Source organism: Varanus komodoensis, unplaced genomic scaffold (genome assembly GCF_004798865.1).
Source record: "Varanus komodoensis strain SLA01 unplaced genomic scaffold, ASM479886v1 scaffold11, whole genome shotgun sequence".
Classification (NCBI taxonomy): Eukaryota; Metazoa; Chordata; class Lepidosauria; order Squamata; family Varanidae; genus Varanus; species Varanus komodoensis.
In genome coordinates, this window is record NW_025335317.1 from 23,664,138 (window position 1) to 23,691,645 (window position 27,508).

At 42.6% G+C, this 27,508-nt stretch overlaps 1 protein-coding gene across 2 annotated transcripts in view; it reads left to right on the forward strand.

The window, feature by feature from the left end:
• Positions 1-13,661: 13,661 nt before the first annotated feature.
• PAPSS2 (3'-phosphoadenosine 5'-phosphosulfate synthase 2) overlaps positions 13,662-27,508 on the forward strand; it is a 57,445-nt gene continuing 43,598 nt past the window's right edge. For both annotated transcript variants that reach the window (XM_044420592.1, XM_044420593.1), the window contains exon 1: positions 13,662-13,768. In XM_044420592.1, the coding sequence (XP_044276527.1) occupies positions 13,742-13,768 (27 nt within the window). In that variant the 5' untranslated portion in view covers positions 13,662-13,741. The remainder of the gene's footprint in view (positions 13,769-27,508) is intronic.

Sequence of the window (27,508 nt, forward strand, 5' to 3'; positions counted from 1 at the left end):
GCTCTCTTATCACTCCATCTCATTCACATAAAAGAGGAAAAAGAGCATCGTTTCAGGTGTTTAGGCATACTTGTTAACTGAGAAGATTAAAATAGGGTTCTCGTTCAACCACGTGACACCCATCTCTGCCCCGCCACTGGTGCTCCCAATCCCCTTTGCAACCTGCTCAGACTTCTTCTCCTCGATGCTCCTCATGACCACGGCATCCTGTCTTTTGGGCATTATGCCATATCAGACCCTAATGTCTTTCTCTTTATCCTTCGGTGTACTATAGAAAAAAAACTCTTCCCTTACAGAATTGCAGTCATTCTCCCCTTTTTACCCATAGAGCCGAGAATTACCTAATGGAACAGCTTTCCTAGGTTATCTCTCCCTCTTTCTTGAAATCCCTCCTTCATATTCACCTTTTCCATAAAGCCATATTCATCCTACAAAGAAGACACTCACTGGACAGTAGCATCATACTTTTTTCAAATTACTTAGTATCTGAAATTAATGTTTCATTTTTATGATGAGAATGTAAGCTGGCTAAAGCAAAATACAGAGGTGGGATAGTCATTAATTAACTTTGCATATTTTGTGTACACTTAGGACAAAATCATCCAGGAAACTTTGGCTATCGGGTAATATAGAAATGACAATAAAATGTCAAAAATGAAATGTTGCAGAGGTCTGCCTGCATAATGATAATTTCATTTTCCTTCTTCCTTCTCAGTCCCTACATGCTTCCCAAATCTGTTCTGGAAGTTTGGGGGACCCTCTGGAACAGTTCTGTGAGCATTTGAAGAACTTCAAGGTAGAAAGGAAACATTTTATTTATTTATTTAAAACTTTTGTAGACAGTCCCATTACCGAAGTCTTGGGACAGTTTAATGATACAACATGTAAAATTTTGTAAATTTGTTTGTAAAAACAGCATCCTAAAATTTAACTAATAATAAAACCCCAATTAAAACAGGTCTTAAAACATTAGGAAAATAAAAAGGTTGTGGCCTGGTGCCAGGGGATAAAATTCCACAATTAGGGCGTCACCGCAGAGAAGGCCCTCTCTGGGTAGTCGCCCTCCTAATCTCCTTCAGGGAGGGCACCCGGAGAAAGGCGTCTGCCCCAGCTCTTAAGGGGTGAGCAGGCACATTTGGAAGGAGAGGCTCCTTCAGACGCTCAGTTTGTCAGTGGTGTCCATTCCATTGGAAGAAAGACATTCAAGTTCAACCCTTATTTGAAAAAGTCCAAAGCACTGGGATGCAAAGTTGAGTAATCTTGCATAGGATTACCGTATTTTTCACTCTATAAGACGCACCTGACCATAAGACGCACCTAGTTTTTAGAGGAGGAAAACAAGAAAAAAAATTCTGAATCAAATGGTTTACTAAACTATTTAATAAACTATAACAGAATACAGTAATACCGTATTTCAACCTTGTAAAGTGAACAGCAGTCAACAGTGGCATTAAGAACCATCATCACTGTCATTAACAAAAGAGAGACTTTAAAGTTCGAGTACTCTTCTAGTTTTCGTTGAACCCACAGAACTCATCATCACTAGAGTCAGAATTTATGAAGCTCTGTTGCTCACAATCACTGACATCACTTTCTTAGTCAGTAGTGGAATTATTGAAGGAATCCACAATCTACACCAGTTATACAAGAGCTGCTGCAGACAATTCAATAACAAATCTAAAAAAGCCAGTAATGTCCACGCTGCCCTACTAGTAAATAATAGAAAAAAACTTCTGACAAAAAATGAGATATTGTACGGTAAATCAAACACACAGCGGACTAAGTAGCCTTTGAAGAATAAACTTCATACACGAAGGTAATGCTGTTCAAATATCCACTGATCCTAAAAAAAAATGTGTCTGATCAACTAACAGATACTGATCCATGGAAAGCTTCCTGATAATCACAGGCACATTCCCCATCACTTCCCCATGGGCTTCATTAAAAGACGGGTTGCCATTTGAAAACACACACCGACCTGTGATTAACAGCTCTCACCTGCGCCGAAGGAGTGGGGTGGAGCAGGACGCGCTGAGCGCGTGCCGGCCAGGTGGTGCCACGTGGGGCCAGCAGTGTGTCGGCGATGGTCTTCCAGGCAGCGCGGCAGCGGCAGGTCTTCCCAGGAGGTAGGGGTGAGCAGTCTGTCTCTCCGTGCTCTCTGTGTGGCTGGCGGGTTAAAGGCCGCGGCTCCTCTGCCTCCGCCTGCCTCCCCCGAGCAGCACAGCTCTCACCTGTGCCGGGGGGGGGGGGGGGGGGGGTGTGTTTAGCATGTGTGGGCCAGGTGGTGCCACGTGGTGCAGGCGGCCAGCAGCATCCCGGGCGTCGGGCACACACACATTCACTCTATAAGACGCACAGACATTTCCCCTTACTTTTGAGGGGGGGAAAAGTGCGTCTTATAGAGCGAAAAATACGGTAAGTAAGAATGCACAGGATTAAGTAATAGATGCACAGGATCATGTATCTATTACGTAAGAATTCTAACGCTGCTGTAGTTCAACCAGAAATTTCTACTTCTGGACACTTGCCCAGAGGTAGCATTGATTTTACACTTGTCTTTTGACTTCTTTGGCAAAATAGTTTGGGTTAAGTGAGTTTAATCAAAGTTAAATGCAGCTGAATCAGCCATTTATAAATTCTGTTCAGAGTCCTAACATTAAAAAAACAGTGAGGAAATAAGCACTTACAAAAAGTGTACCTTGATCAGGCCATGAACTTTGTGTGATGTTAGATAACTAGCTAATAGTAACTACAAACAAGAGAACACAGAAATTATCTGAAAATGGTGCCTTGTCCTTCAGTTAGACTGAAAAGTTTTGATCAGAGCATTTCTAATCTCAAGACAATTTTGAGAAGGTCCTTTTTGGTTTGGGGTTCTTCCAGTGTCAGGCAGACTCTTTGAAGATATGCAAAGCTTTCCAAGATCAGCAGGGTCAGGACAAACGGTACAATTCACAGAAGTAATTGTAAAGGGCTCATTGCATAATAGCCATACTCACATGACTCTACATCTTTTTTCAGGGAACTTCTTGCCACACATCTTGGCCACAGGCAGCATCATGTTCTGGATGTATTCTTAGCTTGGTTAATTGGAAGGAAAACATTGATAATAGTAGTAGAAATGAATTCCAAGCAGAAATGAATTGTCAGGTAAATTCTAGAGATTTTGTCTTCAACATTGCTGCGTGGTTAATAATTATTTAGTTCATTCTACTTCTGCATTGATTCTTTGTTGCTGATATCATGCAGCTAAATCGGAGGCAAGGAGCTGAAATGTGAAGGGGTCTTGTGGCACAAATACTAACATTTTTAATGGCATTTTGTTGTTGTTGCTAGTAGCAAAGTCGTGTCCGACCCATCGTGACCCCATGGACAACATTCCTCCAGGCCTTCCTGTCCTCCACCATCCCCTGGAGTCCACCCAAGCTCACACCAACTGCTTCAGTGATTCCATCCAGCCACCTCATTCTCTGACGTCCCCTTCTTCTTTTGCCATCTATTGTTCCCAGCATTAGGCTCTTCTCCAGGGAGTCCTTCCTTCTCATTAGGTGGCCAAAGTATTTGAGTTTCATCTTCAGCATCTGGCTTTCTAAAGAGCAGTCAGGGTTGATCTCCTCTAGGACTGACTGGTCTGATCTCCTTACAGTCCAAGGGACTCACAGGAGTCTCCTCCAGCACCACAATTCAAAACTGCATCAAATGCATGCAGTGGTTTCCTGAGCTGCATGTTCTCCATGGTTAGGGAAAGGGGAGGAATGATAAATTCTGAGAAGTGCTGAGTGGAGGACTGATTAGATAAGAGGAATGCAGCCCAGACAGCTAATGGCTGCCTCATGTTCTGGTCCTCCCCACACCTGTGAGTTTGATGGCTGCTGTGTCAGCCAGCCCTTGTGTCTCCAGATGCTGCTTCTAAATGTCAGATAGGTACAGAATCAAACCTCTCTCATTCATGATCTAATCATGGATTAGATGTTGTTTGGGTCTTCATGAACAGAAGCATCACTTCTAAATCATGTAAGGTACCAGTTCCCCTCTATCCAGCACCGGTCAACCTAATCCTTGAGTAATAAGCCAAATTCTGGGCATCACAGTTCAAGAAAGATTGAACTTTTGAGACAAATTGGAAAGGGTTTAGAGGATGATCAAGGCACTGGAGACAAAACCCTATGAGGAAGAATTGAGGGGAGATGTGATCATATCAGATACTTTAAAGGTTGTCACACAGAGGAGGACCAGGATCTTTTCGCGATTATCCCAGAGTGGAAGGCACAGAACAATGGGATCAAGGTACGGGAAGCCAGATTCTGCCTGAACATCAGGCAAAACATCCTGTTAGGGCCAGGGAGCCAATTACCTGGTGAGATTGTGGGCTCTCCCACCCTGAAGGCATTCAGGATGCAGCCAGGCAAGCATCTGTTAGGGATGCCTTAATTTGGGGTCCTGCACTGAGCAGGGGGTTGGACTGAATACTAACTCTGGTATTCAGCGATTCTCTGAACCGCCTGCTCAGGCCACTCTTGGAGGTAACACATAAATCAGACTTCTCAAAAGCTCAAGGATATGTCTAACTCTCAAGTTTTGATGTAGTACAGAATATAAGGGCCAGGATACAAACATAATTGCACACAACTAGCAGCCTGGAACAGCTGGGTGACTCTGTGCCTTAGTTTGAAAAAAGATGGGATCAGTAATCTGCTTTCACAATCTGCATTCTCTCTCTTTTAGTTTGAATATACCTTTCCACATTATGCTTCTGGGACTCCTCACAGAGATCATTAATCCTTTTTATGGCTTTTAGACTACAAAACACTAAAGGAAAGATGTGCTCCCAAAAGAGCGAAAGCAAACTAGTTTGCTGTGTCCATTAATACAGGCAATCCTGTAAAAGCTCAGGTAGAAAAAAAGCCCTGCGAGTCCTAATATGTCCCAGCCAGCACAGAACCATAAAAGAAGCGATTTTTGGGAAATGACTACATTGCTAAATCACATATTGTAGTTGCTGTTTTTTTAAACAGAACTGCATTGCTGAATTCAAGGCCAAATTGTCACTGCTTAGGTCATATGTGTGGGCAGTTATGACGGCTGGGGTGGCTCTTTCCGCAGTGGTGTCCAGGCCCGCACGTCCCTTCCCACCTGTTCTTATTCTCTATCTTAAGTCACTGCAGTGACCTGTATGTACCCAGGATGGCCACTTATGAGTTGCAAGATGAACACCCAAAAGGAAGAGAACAGAAGATGACACAAATCTGCATACATTTTGCAGGTGGTCATATATGTGCATAGATGCAAATGTGGACTTCTTAGAATTTAAATCAAAGTGTATAAAGTTTTACCATAGAGTGGAAGAATGGTAAGACTTTTACCTATACAATCTGCTGTCCAGGTCTCACTGTGGATGGGTGATTTTTACAGGGTTCATTATCACTAAACTGGAATTGGACAGGGAAGCCCTTTGTACAGAATGCTGTCATCTGCTACATGGCTGCTCAGTGATGTAAGCCAGGACTGTGATGGAAAAATGTTGACTTCCAGAAAGTGTCAGCAGCTTTTTCTACTAGCACAGGAGGTATCCATAGAGCTCCAATGGGAAGCAGCAGGGCAAGCAAGTATTTATTGTAGCATCAGACTACTCCTGTTGAGCATCAGTAACTTGCAACCAGATATATACACAGGGAGGATCCTATGCACCTGCGCGAAATTCGCATGGTTTTCTCCACGTAGTTTTTATCACAGCAGGGTGACCCTATGAATCTCCTTCCCTGCCATTTGGTCTAAGCTCAGTAACTGCTCCAAGATTAATATGAGATGAGCAGGGTTGCTCCTCTGGCAGGGAGGGAATGTGGCTGGCCTGCCCCAGTCATTTGCCTCCCCACTCCTGTTCCATGAAGAAAAGCTGACTGGGCCCCTCTGCTGCTTTCAGTAGGATTTAGAGTGCCCTCCTATCCACGTGTAGACAGAAAAAAGCCATACAGCTCCCAGCACTTGACAGTCAGCCCTGCTGGCTCGGGAATGCTGAGACCTGCGGGACTTACTTCTGCTTAAACACACCCAGGACTGCTGCCTTAGTTGTGATTACTTTTTGCTAGGTAATATACAAAGTCCTAAGAGAGTAGATAGAATTTTAAGAAATTGGACAATTAGGGCTGCATGTTGTGTGCTTAACCATATCCTTCCCTTACACTTAGAATATTGAATTCTTAGTTCTAACTCCAATGCAAAAATCCCCATTTCATTCCTGAGGCATGCACCAAACGGGTACCCAAATACAGGAAGACAAAAACATTAACAGGCACCTGGTCTAAGTTATCTTCAGTATGCACTCTAAGGCAAGGGAACATGGCAAGTTAGGGAAATGTTTTTAATGAGAAAACATCTTATAATTTCATTTTAGAAAAAATGTGCCTTTTAACTAGTAGTGTTCTCATGAAAAATCATCCTCCGCTTCTATTGCAAGAAAGTTGACAGATTAGTTTTGGGTTGCAATAGAAATTTCCTGAACGGAGGATTTTGCAGTAGATGCCCAAATGCTTCCAAGCCCAATGCAAGGTGTTGGTTTCAACCTGTAAAGCCATACATGACTTGGGACTGCATTACCTGATGGGATGCCACACCGAGCCTGGATCTACCCAGCATTACAGTGAACACCTGAGGCCTCCGTGTCACCTCTGAGGAAGGCTTGGAGGTTGGCACAAAGGACAACGTTCCCTTGCCTGAACTCTGCCTGTTGGCATATCTGTCATCCTGGCCATGCCAGTGCTTTTTCCTCTCAGGCATTCAATGGCACGATGGCACATTTATGTCAGCTCTTTTAAAACAGCGTAGTTTGATTTGAAATTGTTTTTAAATTCTGTATATTGAAAAGATTTGTGTGGTATTTTACTGGATGTGGTCTGTGTTGTGAACCATGCAGAGAGTTTCAGTTTTTCAGCAGTAAAGAAGCCCTGCCTGGCTTGGGACCACAAGAATTGATGACCAAGATTTGGGACCTGCCTCCACCTGCCACCTCCAAGGGAGGCTTAGTTGGTGGCAGGAGGAAGACGGTTCTCTTTAGTGGTGGCTTTCCAGTTATGGAACAAGCTTCCCAAGGAGGCCCACCTGGTGCCAACATTACTACCCTTTCAGTGCAAGGTTAAGACTGCCCTCTACCACAGGGCATTTAGTGAATGTACTGGAGCATTTATTTATGTACCACTTTTGTATACCATCTCGTAGCCACATGCTCTCCAGACAGTTTACATAATAAAAACCCAACAGCATAAAACATCATAAATAACACAACTAAACAGCTTTTTGAGTTACTTAAACAGGTCTTATGGATTAACTTGTGTAAGCTATTATAACTTTCTCATATGCTTTTAACATTTGGTTTAATTTTTATGGCAATCTTTTTATTATGTTTTTAATGTTTTATTATATTTTACATTTTATTTTATATGTGGTTGTGAATTGCCCAGAAAGCTTCAGCTGTTGATCAGTATGGAAATTTATAATAGCAATATAGAAATGATATAAGTAAGAATAATCTCTACTGCCCTTTTTAGGCAAATAGATTTATGAGATTTTGAAGCACTGCAACAAGCCAGCTAATCTTGTTTGACCAGAGATGAGAGTGGCGTGACTGTGCACACCACAGCGCTTACCATTTGTCTCTAGCCAAACGCTACATACATGGCAGAATGAAGTAGGAATGGAATACCCTTGAACTGGTGGAATAGGTTGTACTACTTTGGAACAAAGGTATTTTTAACCGTTCCACTCTGTGGAAAATCAGCAAACAAACCAATCTCCTCTGTAGCTTAGCGGAAAAGTTTCAGCACCGTTAGGAGAAGGTAGGTTAGAAATTTGATATTAGTTTCTGCTTAGAAATAAGCTTTTAAAAGAGGGTGCAGCTTTCAAACTAAATATGAGATAGACTGAATCCATAAAGGAAGACACAGTCTAGAACGTAAAAGAGCTCAGTGGGGCTGTGGTGGCTGGGACATTTTGGTGGGCTTTCGTTCAAGGGGTTGCCATAAAGTCACAGATGGGAATGACAGCTTTCAAAAGTAGCATTTTCCATCCACAGTAGGAAGTGATGCATTTGCTTCTTTCCCACTCTCTGGATATTAGGCAAGTGTTTCTTGTACTGAGCAACTTGACAAAAATATTAGATAGAAACAGCAAACACTTATATTCTACATTCTGTCCATTCTAAACACACTTCCAAACTGAACTTTAGTTATTCTACCACACTGTATCACAGGGGTAAGGAGCTTGTGGCCTTCCAGATCTTGCTGGACTTTCACCCCCATCGTCCAGGAAGCATGGCCAGGGATGATGGGGGCTGTAGGCCAACAACAGCTGGGCCACGAGGTACCTACCTCTTTGTGTCTTAAAGCTTTCTGTGACTTTGGTTATTACTAATTAGTACAATTATTTATGTTTCTTCAGCATTCATTTTTCAGCTTTCATAATTTCTTGCACAACCCATTAATGTTTCAAAATAATGGTCAGCAACTACTTTGGCTGCTTCAGGAACCCATGTAAAGGAAGACACAGACTGCGGGCCACATCTTTTTCCTTTCTAAAACCAGTGTACATAACTTCTGCCTGTTTTGTGGTTTGCTAGCAGTCCCAGTGGGGAGAGAAGAAACAAAATACCCTCTTTCACTTAATACCCTCAGTTCACTTAATCTTAAAAATACTTGAGCAAACTTGGTCAATGTTTCTCAATTCAGAGAAGCTCATTGTCACAAATGTAAGGCCCTGTCTTTTAAGAGATTATTTTTCACCAGCTACAGAAAGAAAGCCATCCTTAGTGAATTTACTGCATATATGCAAATCCTCTGAAACCACAGTGCTGTAACAATGGTTTCTTTATAACACTGCATGATACAGCTAAAAATGGAATAATATGTAGTAAATCTATACTAATCTGCATTAATCCTCAGTATTGTAAAGATGCATTCTTACAAGGAAGCTGTGCTGTATTGCCAAGGAATCAGTTTGTATTTGTTTAACAAGCAAGATCTTAGGACAGTATATTATGTTATCATACTGACATCATTGTTAGAAAAGGGGGATTTACATTCTTAAATATGATCTTGCAAATTTGTTCATACAGTTGTGGTGTTCAGATCTAAAAATGCAAGACAATGAAAGTACATGAGGATTATATTTTGGTTAAAAGAGACCAAAGGGAATGGTTTTCAACTTTGTAAGATTAGTGAGAATTCATTATATGGTTACAGATTTTAGTTCTAGTTACTGAAAATGACTTGAACTTTTGAAAGAGACAAACTTCCCCCTTTCGTGTATTGAAAACCCAATACACACTAATGTTAACTATCTCCTAAGTATAAAACTAAGTAGCATAATTTTCTGTGAATGGCCTCTACACTGATCACATTTATCTGGAGTGCTTTTCTTTAACAGGATGTTTTGTCTCTGGTGGACAAAGAAACCCTTCGCACACTGCTCTGCTTCTCTGGTCTTTCGGGTTTACAAATAGTCTATCGATTCTGCTTACAGTTGCTACCTACAATCCGTTCTTTTTTGTGCGGCAAAGTTAGTAATCATATATTACAGGACAAGACGGTTAAAGTAATGTGACGTTTTCTGAGATAAGACCATGCCAGTGTTGTGAACCATTTCTGTTTAATAGGTAGCAACACTGGGGATGTTCTAGTACATATATAATAATTGTGATTTCTGAAAGTTAAAGTTGTAATTTTGTCTGGAATTTTTTAGCAGTAACTGATCACCCTTTAAATTTAATGCTTAGATTTTCCTAGTAAGCCTGAAATGTTCAAAGCTGATATCAGTCCTGCTCATCAACTGCCCAGCCACCCACGACAGGCACTGCTTATGCCTAGGGTTTCAAACAGCAGCAGTACCTTCAACATTCCAAAACTGATGTTAGGGAAATACCTTTTGGTTGAATAGCATGGCCTTGCTTTCCTGATGGAACCAGTTCTGAGTGGGCCCAGAAAGGGGTCTAATTCTCTCTCCCCACTCATATAGCTTAAAAAGCTGTTGTGAATGGCTGGGAAACCCCCTGAAACATACTTTCAAGCAGTCCAGAAGACTGCAGAGGACAGTAAGAGGAGAAAAAAGCCCCATCACACTAATGGACTTCAATTAATACAATCCTGGATTTAACTCCTTAGTAGGATTGACTAAAATAGCACCAAATAATGAGCAAGCTTTAAAGTTCTAAAGCATTCTTGATCAGGAAGGAAGCTAAAGAAAACGGGGCAGAAGAGAAAGAAGTGGCACAGTTTGTTCTAGTAATCAGTGGCATTGAAACTTTTGACCTGGATGTCAAATTCTGACTGGGGAACTGGCTGCATATGGAGTGGGGCCAAGAACAGAGTGTGTGGGGCCAAATGTGACGTAATTTGAATCAGCGTGGTCATTTTTTTCCTCCAAGCCACAGGTCATTCTCTCTCTGCTCAGGTATAAGCCCGCCTGGGAAAGCTTTCAGGCACACAAGCACCAATCAATTCTATGGAATTGCCCTAATGTGGATTAGGGATATTCCCTCATAATGAACCAACACAACAGAATGTACTTTTTGTGTTTTTTCAACAGTAAGGTTGCTCACTTTACTTTTTAATGAATTGCGTATTACTGGGTTTAAGGTTTGTTTTGTCTCCACTGCGGGGCATATTCTGTTTTCCCCTATTTTCCCTTAATCCAGTGCTTTGATGGAGTAAGGAGAATGTGGCTTTTCAAAAGGGATCTCTACCTATCTGCACCTGTCAAGGAATGCACCTGTCTTACAGGACATGGGCAGCCTCTTGGAATATCTGGAACCATGAGTCCTTCTACTGAAAGTCAACCTTATGCCATTTCTTCTACCTAGGATTGGAAGGCGTATTGGAGATACTGAGTGGCGCCATCTTCTGTGGCATGTAAAATATCAAGTTTACTTTGTGGATATAGATGAGATCTGGACAAAGGACTACAGTGCATAATTGCTGTAGGCTTTTAAAGGTAAAAGTAAAGGTTTCCCCATGACATTAAAGTCCAGTCATGTCTGACTCTTGGGGGTGGTGCTCATCTCCGTATCCTAGCCGAGGGACCAGCGTTTGTCCGCAGACAGTCTCCATGGTCATGTGGCCAGGATGACTAAACACCAAGGTGCACAGAACACTGTTACCTTCCCACCAAAGTGGTACCTTTTTATCTACTTGCATTTGTAAGCTTTTGAACTGCAAGGTTGGCAGGAGCTGGGACGGAGCACGGGAGCTCACCCCATCCTGCGGATTCAAACTGTTGACCTTTTGATCAACCAGTCCAGCAGCTCAGCAGTTTAAACCACTGCGCCACCAGGGCATAATTCCTACCTGACTGAGATCAGACCCTTCCTGGCTGAGGTTACTGCTAGAAAGATCACACTCCTCCTCAAGAAATTAGTTCCTCGGATAGACTGACTCTTGTCTTTGAAGGAGAAGGAAGATACATACTTCTACCAAACTTGGAATCTTGTTTATCATTGGTTAGAGAAATGGGACTATATGTAGAATTGAATATGGTTATTACTTTTAAGTAGAATAAGATGTCAACTCAGTATGTCTGATGCCTCAGGAATAATTTTTTTAGTTTAAACCTGTATAGAAAATAATAAAAAATTGAAAACCAAAAGAGTTAAGAAACTGGAGATATGAGCTGAGAATATATGATGGTCAAAAGATGTACTTTGTTTTTCACAATGTATTATCATTACAAATGACACAAAATTGTAAGGTAAAAAGAAAAAGAAATGAGTTCCTTGAGGTGAATGGAGCAGATGGGCTTGAATGGGGCTTGTGAACAGCTTCAAGTATGAGGTAACTTATGGCCAGGAAATCCATGGACAGTGGTAACAGGGAGATGGAAAGATGAGGTAATCTATGGGTGACAGGGGCAGGGAAGCTGACACAACCCACTGCAGCTACTGCCTCTTGAGAGTGTTGGAGACCTTCAAGCCTGTATCACCTTCATCCTAATTCCCTTTGTGAAGCTGTTGGATCTCCCAACTCCAAGTTACACGTAATTCTCGCAATGCATTGAGTGATTTTGCACCAAATTCGTAATGGATTGTGCTCTGTGTACACATATACTGATTGATCTAAACTCTGTCTGTGAAGTAATGGAAATTTTATTAAATAGTATCCTTCCATGGATTAGCAATTCATGTTTATGGCTATGGTTTTATGGCATTTTCTTATCTGTATCATGGGCTACTAAGAGTATACTCTCTTGCTATACCTTATAAAATGTGAGGCAGTGTAATTGGCTGATCTATTCAACCAGTTTATTTTAGTACAGTGAACTACATCACCCATGCAGGTTTTGCCAGTCCTGTAACATTTATACTGATGGCATCAAGAAAGGCCAGGAGTCATGCTTTTTCTTCCCAGTTAAGCAAAATGACAAAGTATCTTCTTGCAATATATGAAAGTGGCAGTTTCCATGCATCCTCAGAAGATATTTGAACCTGATCTCAACCTCCAGCAGGCCAAAGAAAGTGTCATTAAACCCACGCACCCACCCCCACCTCAAAGGATCCCATTATATTGCAGCTTTTACGGATGTTACATGTAAACACAAGATATATATAAAAGAACTAAAATAGGATTAGTGTACTTTGGCTCTAGTTAGTTTAAACCATAACAGTTTAAAATGGATGCAGGTTATGCAGCTGTTTTAGCCATTTGGGACTATTTGCAAGAGATTTCTAGGTGAACTTGATTTCTTGTGTGTGATCATTGTTCTTGTGTAGGGAAAGAAAGTTTTTCATATATTTAGTGAAATGTTATGATGTTTGTTCGCTTGCTAACATGAATTGCTAGGGACGAGGAAAGTGCTGTGCCTTACGTCAGACTGCTGGCCCACCTATCCCAGTATTGTCAGCGATGACTGCCACAGCTCTGCCCTGTTCCGGGCAGGAATCATCCTAGTCCTCAAGGAGACTGGGATGGCACCCAGGATGCTGGGAGGGCAAAGCGGAGGCTCTGCCACTGCAGCACAGCCTCACCTTGGATTACGTGCCAATTAAGTGCAATCCTAAATTGGATGGATATATATTTACACGAGGCTGGGAAAGGCGAACGGAGAGGCCAAAGGGGCATGAAACGGAGGAACAGGCCGAAGCGATTACTTAAAAAAGCAAGATATGCCAGGAGTACCCTTTGCCCCCTTTCACACACGCAAGCACAGAGAGAGATAGAGACGCTCCCCTAAGCTGGCAGCCTCGGGAAGAACGTAAGGGAAGCGTATGAGTGAGAACGATGTAATTAAAAAGCTTTGCTCAGGTAGAGCATTTAAGTCCACTGCTGGTCTGCATCTCTTTAACGAAGGGGATCCGTGAGCGAAAGACGCCCCCGAAGGAGCAGCCTCCCAGCAGACGGCCCGGCTCGCCCCGCTTCTCTGCGGGCTGCACGATGAAGCGGCTCCGTCAAGCGCGGTCTCCGCGCCCTCCGCGCCAAGGGCCTCCTCCGGCGCGCGGGGAAAGCCTCTGCTCCGCTCCCCTCCCGGTTTTCCCCGATCGCGGCGGCGCGCCGTAGGAAGCGGCGAGGGCGGAGCCAGAGGAGGAGAGTGAGCCGTGGGCCGGGGAGGCGGGCCGGGGAAGTGCTACGTGTCTCCTCGGCCCATATATCTACCCCTGCCCGTTGCAGCCAGCCCAGCGGAGCGAGTCGCCGGTCCTCCGTCCCACCCACCTCGCCGCTGCCGGGAGCCCGGGGAGCCGCCGCTGCCGGTCGCGCGCGCCACGGCCATGTCCGAGCACAAGAAGCAGCGGACGGTAGGTGCGGCTCTGGCGGCTCTCCCGCCGCGCTCCTGCGGGGGGCGCTCCTGCGCGCGCCCGGCGTTGCTCCTCGTGCGGCTGCCTGATTGGGTGCGCGCCGCGTCCCGGGCTCCGGGCGAAGCCGGCTCCTGGCCCGGGGGCGCAGCCTCAGGGCGGCTCTGCGCTGCCGCTCTTGCTCGCGGGACGGGCGCGCTCAGTTCGCCGCAACTTTCTTAGGCACGATGCCTCAGGCTGGAGGCTGGGAGATGCCTCGGACTGGAGTGTCCACTGGCTGGGAGAGGGAGCGGGCGGGAGAGGTGGGGAGGATTTGCTGGAGGCTTCGGGCAGAGGCGGTGGCAGGGATGGTCACGGTCAGGTTGCGATCCTGTGCGGATTTTATTATTTGGGGTGGGAAGCAGCCTGCCGATCTCTCGCGTAACATCGGTGAGTGCCCCTTCGGCGCTCAACCACCCCAGGAAACCTCCCGGTTTCCCCGAAGGTGGGTTAGAATTACCCGGCGGTGTCACCTCCTTGATTTCCTCCTTGGACAAATACTACAGCTTCGTTTCAGTTGGACAAGCACTTTTTTCAACTCCTTCCCTTATGCGGGGGTCAGTTGCACTAGTTCTGTCGCTGGCACTTGTTGTGTCGTTCGTGTGGCACTGGGCAACTTGCAGGGATTCTGGGGCCTCATCGGCTCCTTCGTACACCATGGTGCACTGGAATATTCCCCGAACGCCCAGGACCGCTTCCCCGGTTTGTCCCTAATTTTTGGCTGCAAACAATTGCTAAGCAAGACAAAAGCATTCAAATCTTGCTTGTTCCTTGAGCGTTTGACTGTTTCAGACTGCCATCGTGATAAGCGGCACTCCAGAAGTCTAAATCAGCCAAATCTGACTTGAAAACAAGTGAGATTGGGCCGCTGAGCATGGCTTCCTGCTGTCAAGGGCGGCAGACGCCCCGTGGGCTCCAGGTTGCCCGCCCTAGGCCTGCCTCCTGCACTTTTCCTATTTGCACTGGGGTCTGTCAGTACAGCGGTCCTGCATATTTTTCCTTAATGGTTTTTTTTTGCACTAAGAAGAAAGGGGGCTGTGATGCTGGGAAAACACAGGAAGAGGAAGACATACTCATTGGGAATCCCTGTAAAATAGAGTGAGGCAGTGTCTTCTGAAAGCACCCATCAGGGCAACCCCAAGTGTGCACACACTCATGTTTCATGTCCTTGGTGTGATGGCTGCACATTAAGGATTGGTCGCAGGAATTTATAATTTATTCATTAGATTCCTATCCTACTCTTTTCTTTTGTAAGGATGTCAAGACAGCTTATATAATCCTCCTCTTCCTCACCATGTTATTTGGACAAAAACCTGGAAGGTAGATCAGGCTGAGAGTCAGTGGCTGGCCCTAAATCCCCTGTGAGCTTCAGGGCCACCTGGGCACTAGACCTGGATCTTGTGAGTCCCAGTCCAACAAAGCATTATGTCCTAATGCCTCTAAACCAAGCTGCTCATGGTTCCATTGAACTCGCATTTACTCCATAGTAAACATATGAAGAAATGTGCTGTTTTGCAGCTTAACCTTGGCTCAATTCTACCAGAAAATAAAATCCCTATTATCCCAGCAGCTGGTCTCTATGCATTTAAACTTGCATTCTGATCTTCAGTTTCAAAAACCTGCAGAGCAAAGTTTTAAAAATTATTATTAAAGTAGCATCCACCCATCGAGTGCTATGGACTCTATCACATCATCTCTATGATCCAGACAGTATAGAAATTAAATCTATTTTCTGGGTGCAGGCAGTAGCTGTTGGTGGAAATATTCATACTACACTCAAATACAGTCTTTAGGGGAAAAGCAGGGAGCAAACTAATCACTGAGCTGTGAGTTTCCAGATTTAGCCAGTTGATTTGCAGGCAGACTGAATTTTAATAATTCGGGAGGCAGAAGGTCATTACGAGTCCGAAGTGGAAGTTTGCTAACTTTTAAAACATGTTTTGGAACTTATGATGGTAGATTGGTTTGGTGTGTACATTTCTCTGACCAAGAAACCTTTCTTTCTAAAAATCCCAGAACTGCTGCAGCAGCTGTGATGGTTAAGTAATGAGGGAGGAATAAGCACTTTGTATATGTTCAGAGGTATGCCCATCTTTATATGTTCCAAGCATTGAAATCTCAATTTAAACCTGGTCTAAAGTGTACTCCAAGATAAACACTTTAAAATGCTGTCTGTTTTCACAAACAGTGCCCAATCAGTCTAAAACAGGTACTTCCAATTGAAAACTGAGTTTCTTCCACATCCTTTCTTCTGCATTAACAGGATAGACAAATGATGCGCAAGGGACTCAAGGACTATAAGGATATTTGCTGCTTAAAACATGGGGTGACCTGGTGCTGTGATATTGTGAAATAAAATGAATCCTTGGTGTATTCTGTCATGATGCCGAGAACATGAATGTACAGGGCTGTAGAGTGGAGAAGTATCTGAGACATTTATTTGATCAACGTTAGGCTGGGGAGTTCATATTTCAGCACTGCCCTTACACAGAGCTCTGTCGGCGCCCTGCCCCTCAACCTCTGCTGGTACGACTGGCCCTGACGAGAATTTACATCAAGAGTTGAGCTGGAGATGGGAAAAGTGCCTGTGGAGAAGGAGAGCTTTTTAAAAATAAGGGATCCTGTTTTAGGACAGAAATGCTGCTCTTCCTGTTTAATACCTAGAGAGAATCCACACAGTGGATTCTTGCATTGCTGACTATGTAATGTAGTTCTTAGAAGTGAAGAACAGAGTACTCCTGGAAATAGACAAAACCGACCAGGGAGGGATAGTTACAACAGATTCTTGTACAGAATTGCAACAGATTCTTCTCATGTACACCCACAGAGTAAATGGGAGTTTCTCAAATGCAGCTCCTCCTGAGCAGAGAACAGAAGGAACCAAAGTATAAGCGGCAAGAGGAAGAAATTGCATTGGAAAAACACACCCAGGTGGCTCAAGCAAGTAAACCAGCACCCACAGCACAGACATGCAGATTTGCAGATGCACACACACATATTTGCACTTGCACGTATTTGCACATGCACATGCCCAGAGGTCAAAGAGAAAAGTTAGTGTTGTGACTTTTCAGGAGACTTACTGAGTTATTGGAGGTAGACGTTTTGTGATTTGGGCAGTCTGGTCGCTCACAGGAGTTCATCATGCAGAAGGCGCTGGATTTGCAGTGTTTCACAAGGCTGGTCCTCAGGGTCACAGTTGTCTGCCTTGTGCCGTGTTCTCCCCTGGCTGCATCACAGTGGCTGGCCACATCTGCCCTGTTGGGACACAGCTAAGAGAAACTGATAGGGGGGGTAGAAACATTGCAGGAGCCTCCTTTCCTTCTTCCACTACTCCAACGGTTTTCTTGTGACTGCCCAGCCAAGGAAGTTCTTTAATCATTTTTGCTTCCTTTCCAATGTTCAGTCCCATTGTTTGACAAGCTGACCCTCTGGGTTTGTATTTCCTGGGCTGTTTGAAGAACCTTTCTGTGTGCAGAACTTTGGCCAAATTAAATAAAGTGCTACTCTTTATTGCTCTTGTGTGTTGGTAAGTAAGGCTGGAAAATTGTTTGCAATTATCAGAAAGAGAAGTTTGGCACCACATTCAGCATTACAGAAGTACTGGTGGCCTTTGCCCCGAATGTGTCAATTTCATTCCATTAACACAAACTCTCTCTTTGCACCTGCTTGATGCTCCTCTCCTCTCTCTTTTCTCTCACTATGAAATAATCAGGAGCCCTTATTAGTATTCCCGCATCCTTAGGGCAGATGGCTTGTGTCCCACCGGATGGGTTTGGCCTGCAGCCAACACAGCCAGTGGTGGGAGTTCTGGGCCAAAAACAAGTTGCCCAAATGTGATCTAGGAGTCCTCTGTGCAGAAAACCTGGGGAAAGATTCTGAATGTTCCTAGGCAACAACATAATATTTTGATGTGTCTAGGATATTTGCAGACCAGAATGCCAAAATCTGAAGAGAAGAACTAAGAAAGTTGAGCGCTTGTCATACATAAATCATGTGGGTTTTATGAGCCATATTTACTTTAATCTGTAGCAAAATCTCCAGCATGTGAGGAAACAAGAAAACCATTTTCTTATTAGTTGGATGTTACAGTTTCACAGCCTAGACAGTTATCTGAGATGTGACAGAACCACATGACCTTGATTTCATCCCAAACTGTGTGTGCTTGTTAAGCAATAATTCCAAAAGTTAGGAATTGGCTACTTAAATAATAGAAACATTTGTAAAGAGTTTAATTGGATAAACTTCAGTCAGGTAGGCAGCTAGATCCATTGTGCCGTAAAGAAGTTTAATAGCTCAGTGTTCTTACAGGAGGCATCTCAGGGTGTGTCCAGCTGAGCGATCAACTTCTCTGGCTGTAGAGTGAGGAGTATGAAGGTACACCCACTAGTATATCCTTCCCTAAAATGGGGTGGTCCAGGTGGGTTGGATTCTAGTTCCTTTCATCCCCAGGTGTAGTCTAACACATCTGGAGGACCCCTTATTGAGGAACATGCTGTGCCGTGTATTGTGTTTGGCCAAAAGAAATAGGCTGATGATAGATAAAGAATTAGTGACCACTTCTAATGCCAACTTTTTATCCTTTTTACACAAACCCTGCAGAATACTTGTTCAGTTTGATGGGCATATACTAAGACTTAAGGAACAGAGTGCTTCTGAGAGCTTGGCAGCCCAGAATTTATCATTGGTACCAGATCCAAACTCACAAATCCTTTCATGCCAGAATCACCTTGTGCTTTCCCTTTTGATTCAGGAGCTGAACATTTCCAAATGATTTCTTTTGTTAGATAGCTGGGAGTCAGAATCTCTTGCCAATCGAGTGCAAATCTCATTTGCCAGTAAATCCCAAACTACCTTCTGCCCACCACTGGCCCAAGGCATAGGTCATACTAGTAATTGGTTTCATCTCCCTTCTGCAGATGAAGGAAGTAGATAGAAAGACTAACAAGAGTTACTTTTTCCTCATACTTGAGCTTGATACTTCTTTGGGTGTGGTCTTCAGCAAGTATAAACAGGCTGCGCGATTCTGGGAATTGTGGAACATTTTTCCTGTCTAAATATACATAGGATCGTACCCTTAATCTCCAGTTTTCAGTAGTTTCAATCTGTTTCAAAATTATCCCCATGCTAGCAATTCTTATTAAAACGTCCACTTTCATTACATTTAATTTCCAACTTAAATGCTTGTTTTGCATTTTTCTTCCCCAAGAATGCCTTAATTCTGTTGCTTTTGCATCACTAGCACTGAAAAGCAGCTAACCTTTGTTGTGATTCTCTATTGCATAATATCCAGCGAGGATGAGAAATGCCTTTCTGCTTTGCATTGTATTTCCCAGATCTTCCCTGTGTTATGTGAATTGTAAGCTTCTGCTTTTCCCTTTTATACACATGGACTTATCCAATTTTATCCTGGTCAATTTATCTTTATTAATGAGTCACAAACGAAACTAATTCAAGGATAACCCTATATGCTGAGACATTTAGAGGAAGAATGTGATAGGAAAAAATGCATTGATGAAAAAGAAATGCACAGGAGGAACATGTCTTGAGGTTATGCCCTTAAGTACACTTATCCCGGGCTAAGTCCTGTTGAACACAGTGGGAGTTACCTCTGACTAAATAGAGCAAAGGTTGGGTTGCAATCTATCAAATCTATTCAACCTGGAGGCACAAAACACACACATTTACAAAGTATATTTCCCAAAGGATAACGTATCTTTTTTTAAACCTACTTTATTTGTCCAGTAAAATTGCTAACAGTTCAATCCCAGAAGTATGCCTTGTTGCAGGGCCAGGCCACCCATGAAGCAGCATGATGTAGGCAGCGAATGGGGTGAATGGTGAACGATGCAGCCCCCAGTGAGTGCGCTGGAGAGATCCACCAGCTGCTTGGGAACTGGTTGATTGGCACCCATGGAAAGTTTTCTTCTATTTGTAAGAGTGCGTTCCTATTGTTCCCATCATCACTGTATGTAAACCTGCATGTAAAACTCAGGTGTTTGCATGCAATGTCCAGTGCACGGAACGCAGTGGCAATCTCCGTGCCTCACCCTGTGCATGTTATGCAGACGGATGTTTAAAGCCATCTAGATAGAGTACCAGGGAGAGGGAGGGAAGGAGGCAGGGATGCCAATGGAGGGTGTTCTGAAGACGACTGCATAAGCTGCATGGTAGAACATAGTGCGATCCTATTGAATTACTCCCATTTTCAATGAGAAGCTGCCAAGAAGTTATTGCTTAAGTACATTCTAATCTTTCAATAGGTAGGTATAAGTTCACAGCCTAAGTATCAATAGCACTATTCCCTGCTAGGCAATGCAATCTCATGAGATCCAGTTTTCCAAATAAATAGCTATAGGAATATAAAAGAAGAAATGTACAATATACCTTTCACATTCTAAGGTCTCACAATATTTCAGAAATACTGCTATTTTGGAGATATGCACATTCATTTATCTTTAATTAAACATATTGGTTATAATTAGGGGATGATTAGCCACCTAAACATCCTTCGTTGGCTCTTCTGACCGAGGTAGTGTGCCAAGTTGTGTTTTTCGGCCCAAATCACAACAAGCAATCATGGTGTTAAGAAACCATAGAACAGATGGTTGTCTCTGTTTGTGGTCCCTTAAAGACAAACATACCATGCTGAAATACCATGATGGAGTTTGGACAACATGTAGACCAAAAAAGGTAAGAAATCCACTTTTGTGTGTTGTGTGGTCTGAACCCAAACAGTGAGTGGATTGTTATCTTACTCCAACAGCGATATGTGAAGGTAATGACTGCCATGTATTGCTAGAACAGACTGAATCAAGCTGTTAATAATACTTCAGGACTGTGTGCTAATGGACATTAGATTAAACCCTCATGATTCCCCATTACAGCTTGACCAAGAAAGAAACCTATGAGTGTTTATTACACCTCTTTGTACCACTTCAAACTCCCCCTGAAATTTGATTTACAGTGGAACTTCACCTTGGGCCAAAGCAGGGTTGACTTTGATTGGGCTACTTTAAATATATTGTAGATTGCAAACCAGGATGTTGATTCCAGGATTTCAGGAATTCCCTCATTTCCATGTTCAGATCAAAACCTTAAAAAGCAAATATGTGGCTTATCTGAGTGACAGATGGGGAGTGGTGCTTTGGTGCTGTTTTTCACTGGAGAAACAAGAGAGTGGAGGACCTCTGAGTAGGCAACTAAAGGGAGAAAACAAAGGAATTCATGAAAATCCAAGGGTGTCCTAAAATATTTGCAAGGCTGCTTCAAAATAGTAACACACAATTTATTTATTTTGATGAATAACTGGTAAAGAATAATAGAATCCCACTTCAAATATTTTAACCAGGTATATACTTAGAAAATAATCAATAGGATGTGTACAAGGTGTAAGAGTGCAATGAAAATTCGATTCAGTTTATGCAGTTGTTGTAGCAGATCTTCTATTTCTGTTTTTGTAGTTCTTCTGCAGGAGTATTTCATTACTGTATTGTTTTCTAGTCTTGATGATTAGGGATGTTATTTGGCTGGAAATAACATCCTTAGAGAAGAATCCTCCAGGGACTTGTTGCTGTCTGAAGAAGGTTGTAAAGCCGCTTAGCTTGTGCTGTGTGTACAGTTGTTTACTTTCCATGCAAAGATGTGTTAGAAAACTATAAAGTCTAATTCACTTTAAAAATCCATTGATACAGGCCCATCCTAGATTGCTTCATGTCATAACACCTCAAAAACTTTTCTCCTGTGTTAGTATGCCAATTCGGAATCTACAAATATGCTGTCATTAACTTTTATTTCTGCCATCTTTGTCTTTGTCTCCTTCTCCTTCTCCTGGCTATTCCCAATATTGGTACTCACAGTGGATTACAACATCAAATACTTATACAATTAAAACATAAATAGCAATATGCAAAAGTTAAAATATAATTAAATCAGCAGAATATTACAATTCTATAAAATACGAAAATGAGAAATGTGAAGAATGTATAGAATAGAACTAGTTCAATGCAGCCTTACAGTTCCAGACTATTCCCAAAGGAATTTGCCTGCCTCTGAAAGCCCAACAGGGAAGACACCAATCTAGCCTTCCTAGGAAGCAAGTTTCAGAGGAGGTCACTGAGAAGGGTCTCTCCTGCATTCTCACCAAGCTGTGCCTCATAGAGGAGGGCCTCTCCAGAGGACCTTCAAGCCTGGGCAGGCTCATACAGGAGAATGTGGCCTTTCAGATATGCAGGACCCGAACTGTACAGGGCTTTATAGATTATAGCCAGCACTTGGAATTGTTCCTAGAAACATACTAGGAGCCAGTGAAGCCCTTTCAGAAAGCAAAGGAGTTGTGTGCTTCCTACAGCTAGCACCAGTCAACAGTCTGGCAGCAGCTCCCCAAACCAGCTGGAGTTTCTGAACCCTTTTCAGAGGCAGACACATGTAAAGCATGTTGCAGTGATTCAAATTAGATTTAACTGAGGTAGTGTCTGGGTCCAGGGCTGGGAGTGGATGGTCAGAGACAAGACAAGAGCAACAGACGCACTAGGATGAGGGCAGCAGAACTTCAGGCAAGACAGAGTCCAAAAAGCAAGGTTTAATGGCAAGTCCAATAGGTCACGTCACAGTCATGACACAGGCCAAGGTCAGGAATTGGGAAGACAAATAGAAGTGCAGGTACCTCAGAGCAGGTAACTGGGCAGGATATACGGCGATGCAGGAGAATGGTGAGATGCAGGAGGCCACAGGAACCGAATACCGTAAAGCTCAAGCAAGACAGAGGAGCTGAACCACAGCTAGCAGGCAAACCTGCATTGCTGAGGCAGCACGCCAAGACAGGATACACAGCACGGCAAGATACACAGCATGGCAGGATACAAACAGGCAGGATATGAGTTGGGCAAGAGGCGGGCACAACACTAAAGCAACACGGCGAGGCAGGATACGTGGAAAGAGGCAGGATTCAAACAGTGAGACAGGATGAGGGCCAGGCAGGGAGCAGGCACAGCAGCAAACAGGAGGACCTGTGTGGCTGAAGCAACATGGCAGGGCAGGAGACACAGCATCTTGCACAGCAAGGAGTAGCTTGACAACTTCCATTAAAGGATCAAGGATCATTCTTTCCAAAATGTTATAGGGATGGCAGAGTAGTGAAACCGGCCTAAAGAAATTCAGGTCTGTCAGCATTTTACCCTAACTCTAACTCTTCACTGGTTTTCAAAATAGCAATCACGTGTGACTTTCTCCAAACTTTTGGGACCTTTGGTGAATCAATGCACTTATTAAAAAGATTAAGAAGCACCTTTTGTGTTCCTGCACCTTTTAAAAATTTGTTCAGTCCAAATTCCTTCAAGGCCTGCTACCTTGACATTTTTAAAGATAGCTTCTTCCAATTCACTTGTGACAACATTCGTCTCCAAATACTCCTTTCTTTTAAGTTTATGTTCTATTTTCCTATGAGTGTGTCTGGATTTACTGTTCATAAGAAAGTGATGGGCTATTTGGTTTGCTATAATATTTGCATGAAAAGGACCTTTAACCAAATCATTATTAAGCAGCTTTAAATGACTCCAGGCCTTTTGGCAGCTTCTTGACATGTTTATTTCTTCCTTGAGTTTTAGTCAGTCATCTCATTTAGTTTCTGAGATCAAATAAATTAGTTGTTGCCTAGCCAAACTAATTTCTATACTCAGTGGATTTTATTTGAATAATATAAAACAACTCTTCATTAAAGTGGCAGTTTCTGAGGCTAGGCCTTTGATGTAACTAGTTCTGCATCCTTGAGGTATAGATGATTTTTCAGCTACCTCAACAACTGTTTATAGGCCCCTGGGACCATACAAATATTTGGTATGGCTTCATCAGTATTGCACTACATTCCTTGCAGTTAGCTTTTCTGAAATTGTATGTCCAATGAAATAGTACTGTTGATGATCAAACTGCTGCCACAAGTTGGTACATTACGGGCCAGTATTAGGAAAAGAAGGACAAACTGTCTTATATGGACTATAAGGTCACTAACAAATATTGAATCCAGATTTCAACCTTGTTGCCATTTCCCACCATTGAAGGATGGAGGCAGTTTATTATCATGAGAAGGACTAGTTATGAAATGTCTGCCTAATTTAACACTTCCCCATTCCTATCATCATATGTATATCCTGAAGCTCTGTTAGAGCTGCTGAAGCCACCAATTATAAATGTGGCTTTTTGCTTGAAAAAAATTATAAGGAGTCTTAAAAGGGAAAAAAAACAACCATTGGGTGTTTTATAAATAGAGGATAGTGTCAGTTACTCAGTTCCAGTGTTACTATCTCTAAATCATCCTGTTCTATCAACAATATTTGAAGGTCAGGCTTGACAAACATAGTATTTCTATAATGTTTATGGGGTCTCTGAAACGTGAGTTTCATATTGGTTATTCTGGGGTGTTGTTGGTAATGATCACTGTGAGTTTCTTTAAAACCAAGTATATTGCAATTGTGAGTCTGGCGGAGCTGATGCAGTTCTTTAGGTGTTGACAGGGTCAGCATATTAGCAAAGTGTCCCATTATCTTTGGTCCTAAGGGGGACTCTTTCATTATGAGTGACCCCTTTGCAGAGCACTGCTCAGTCATGTAGCTTTTTTGTACAAAGAATGGCCTTACATTGCTCACTTTGGTACTTCTGCACTGTAGGGATCAACCAGCACATTGTCTATGGACCCCCTCCCCACAATGCAATCACAGTCTTCAGGGAAGCACCTTCCATGTCCCCCAACAGGCAGTTACAATTCTTTTTTGTCTCTGCCTGATAGTAAAACAGGTGCAGTAAAACAAGTCAAGAGATACCGGGTTCAGGAAACTGAAGCCATCAAGAAAAAGCTCTCCTCATATAAGAGCATCTGCATAATAACAGATAGACCAGAACTCACACAGAGAGAAGGAAGAACAAAGGATCTATAAATAGGTTAGAACTCCAGCATACTACTAACTGTGGAGATGATTACAGCTTACTTCTCTCAACCACCTCATAAGCATCTTGTTACAGTTCATAGTTTCCTGAAGGTTAGGACCATCTTTCCTAGATTATTGTTCTTAGATTATTGAACAACAATCCTAGTTGATTGTTCTTCAGTGAGTTCAGTGATGCCACAATACCCACCAACTCATATTGCTGCTGAAATGCACCATAAAGACATCCGAGAGAGCAGCCTTGTCTTCATCTATGGCAGTGGGTTGATTCCATAGCAGCAATAACATTTCATCAAGTACTTTACTGTAATGTGCTTTCATACTGCCCTCTTCAGAAGGCAACTGGATTGGACTGGACTGGATGAAAGCCTTTCTAGAATAGACTCCAATGGAACGATGGAAAATAAGATCCATTCTGGTTGTAGTGTTGGCAAAGTGTTGTGTGGCTGTACATAATTATATTCATTAAATTTCTGACATTCATGGGACTTTCCTATGACTTGAATTTTTACATGTGCGCATTTTTAGGCCCATTATTATAATTATGGTTCCATTGCATTTCTCTCCCACCTTTTTTTCCCTTTTGTGAAAAACCCAAGGTGGCTCCATAATTCTCTATTTTATCCTCACAGCAACCTTGTGTGGCATCTGTAGGCGCTCCTCTGGACAGATAGGATCTCTTCAGCGATTCAGGGATTAGTTTTAGCACCATTTGCATCAAGCGTCTGATGTGTAGGGAGACCCTCAGAGAATAAGAATGCAATGCTGGCACCTTCATGTCTAAACTTAAGAATAGGCATTGTGCATCCTAGGAGATGCTCGATTGCACCCCTCTCAAAATAGCCCTCACCCTGGCAATGAGGCTTAGTGGGGAGATTTCCTTTCCATTTAAGTACAAGGAAGACTTATTTGTAAGCCTGAGGGTTGCACTGGGACAGGTGGGATACTGTGGAGCTGGGGAGTCCATGTCTGGATCCAAAGTCACCAGAGATTCATCACCTCTGCCTTATGATTTAATTGATATTTTCTTAATTGGAGCTGCATACAGGATATGACAGGATAAATTGCTGCACCATCACACAGCTGCTTACACTGGTATGTGGTGTGAGGAACTGCACGTCACAACATTTGTATGTCACGGTAGCACTCCGATGCCAGAGGCAGGCACAATTCTAATGTCAGATGCGTAGAACTGAATTTAGCAAGTTTTAAAGTCTAAAGGTAAGGATATAGGTAGGGACAGTGCAGATGTGGCATCATTTATGTCATACTGTGAGAAGCCTTTTGAAATCACCAAAGAAAGATCATCTTTTTCTTTGCCATCAAAGATTCCTGACTGGGAGGGTGACAAATGCCACTACTGGATAATGGCAACATCAGGATGTGAAACGGCATTAAAATCTCACAGTTTCTTTGGTGTATTTAAAAACGGGTTTGAAACAGGACGTATTTCTGGACTGAGGTTAAACAAGCTACATTTCTACACAGTCTTGCCAGAGAACATTGTATGGATAACAGAAATTATTGAAAACAACACAGAGATTTGCAATACTATAAAAATAAAGTACATTGTGTTACTCCAGTGGAACCTGCTAAACTCCTAGAGGTTAAGACATATTATTAAAGAAGGGAATTCATGTATTGCATGACTTTTAAGATAAAGAACAGTACCTTAAATGTTGTTTTATATTTTGTTTTATATGATTTGTTATGTACCTTTTCAGAAAAGGACAAACTAGCTACTTTTGAAAGTAAATAGCCAAATCTTGAAAACAAATTTTGACGGTCTCCAGTTAGAGCAACTTTCTTCTATTTCAATACATCTTGAAAAATAAAACTATGTATATTCATTCCACAGCCTCTCTTTACCTCTCTCAACCAGTCTGTACTCAAACATTTCTTGCATTCCATGAATCACTGTGTTTGTGTGTGTTTAAAAATTATTATTCTCAGGCTTCTTCAAAGTGCAACTGTGAATTAGTTGGAACTTGGCCTTCTGCTGCTGTACTTTATTCTACCTGGCTGCATCGAGAGCAAGTTAGCTGTGTTTAGTTCGGTTCCACTGAAATCACCTGTGCAAAATAATCAACCAGAGCTCCCTTGATTTCAGTGGGACCTAAATGTGACTAGCTCTGGGTTTAGTCCACTGTTTCCCCCATCCACAAAGTGATGGATCTTCACAAAATGATTGGAATCTGTGGTATTCTCCTCCATCTGAGCAAAAATCATATTTTTGCTATAGGATGGGAGGTTAGAACTTTCTGATTTTGGAAGCAAAGCTACCTTTAGTTTGCCACTATGGAAATTTGGATTACAGGTAGTCCCCGGGTTAAGAACATCCTTAATTCGAATTTGTTTGTAATCACATGAGTAAGCCAAATCTCTCTCTCTATAGATAGAGACAACCTTTCTATGCATATAAAACATTTCAGAAACATTTCCATATTCATTAAAACATCTTAAACACAATATAGCATTGCAACAATGATAATAATACAGTAATAATTGCCCACTGATGGTGCATCATCAAACTCGTCATGTAGTTCCCTACAGATATTCACAACTTTTTAAAAGAGATATTCCTATAGGCTTTATGGCAGTCCACATGTTCATAAGTATGGTCAGTTTGTAACCAAGGTGGTCATAACCCAGGTACTACCTGTATACAAATCTGACACAAAACTAGGAAGATGTGGTCCTGGGTTCAATCTTTGCTGCGTTTCAGGCATGTGGCAGTAGCGGCATTTGGAAAGGCAGAACAGTTTGTTGT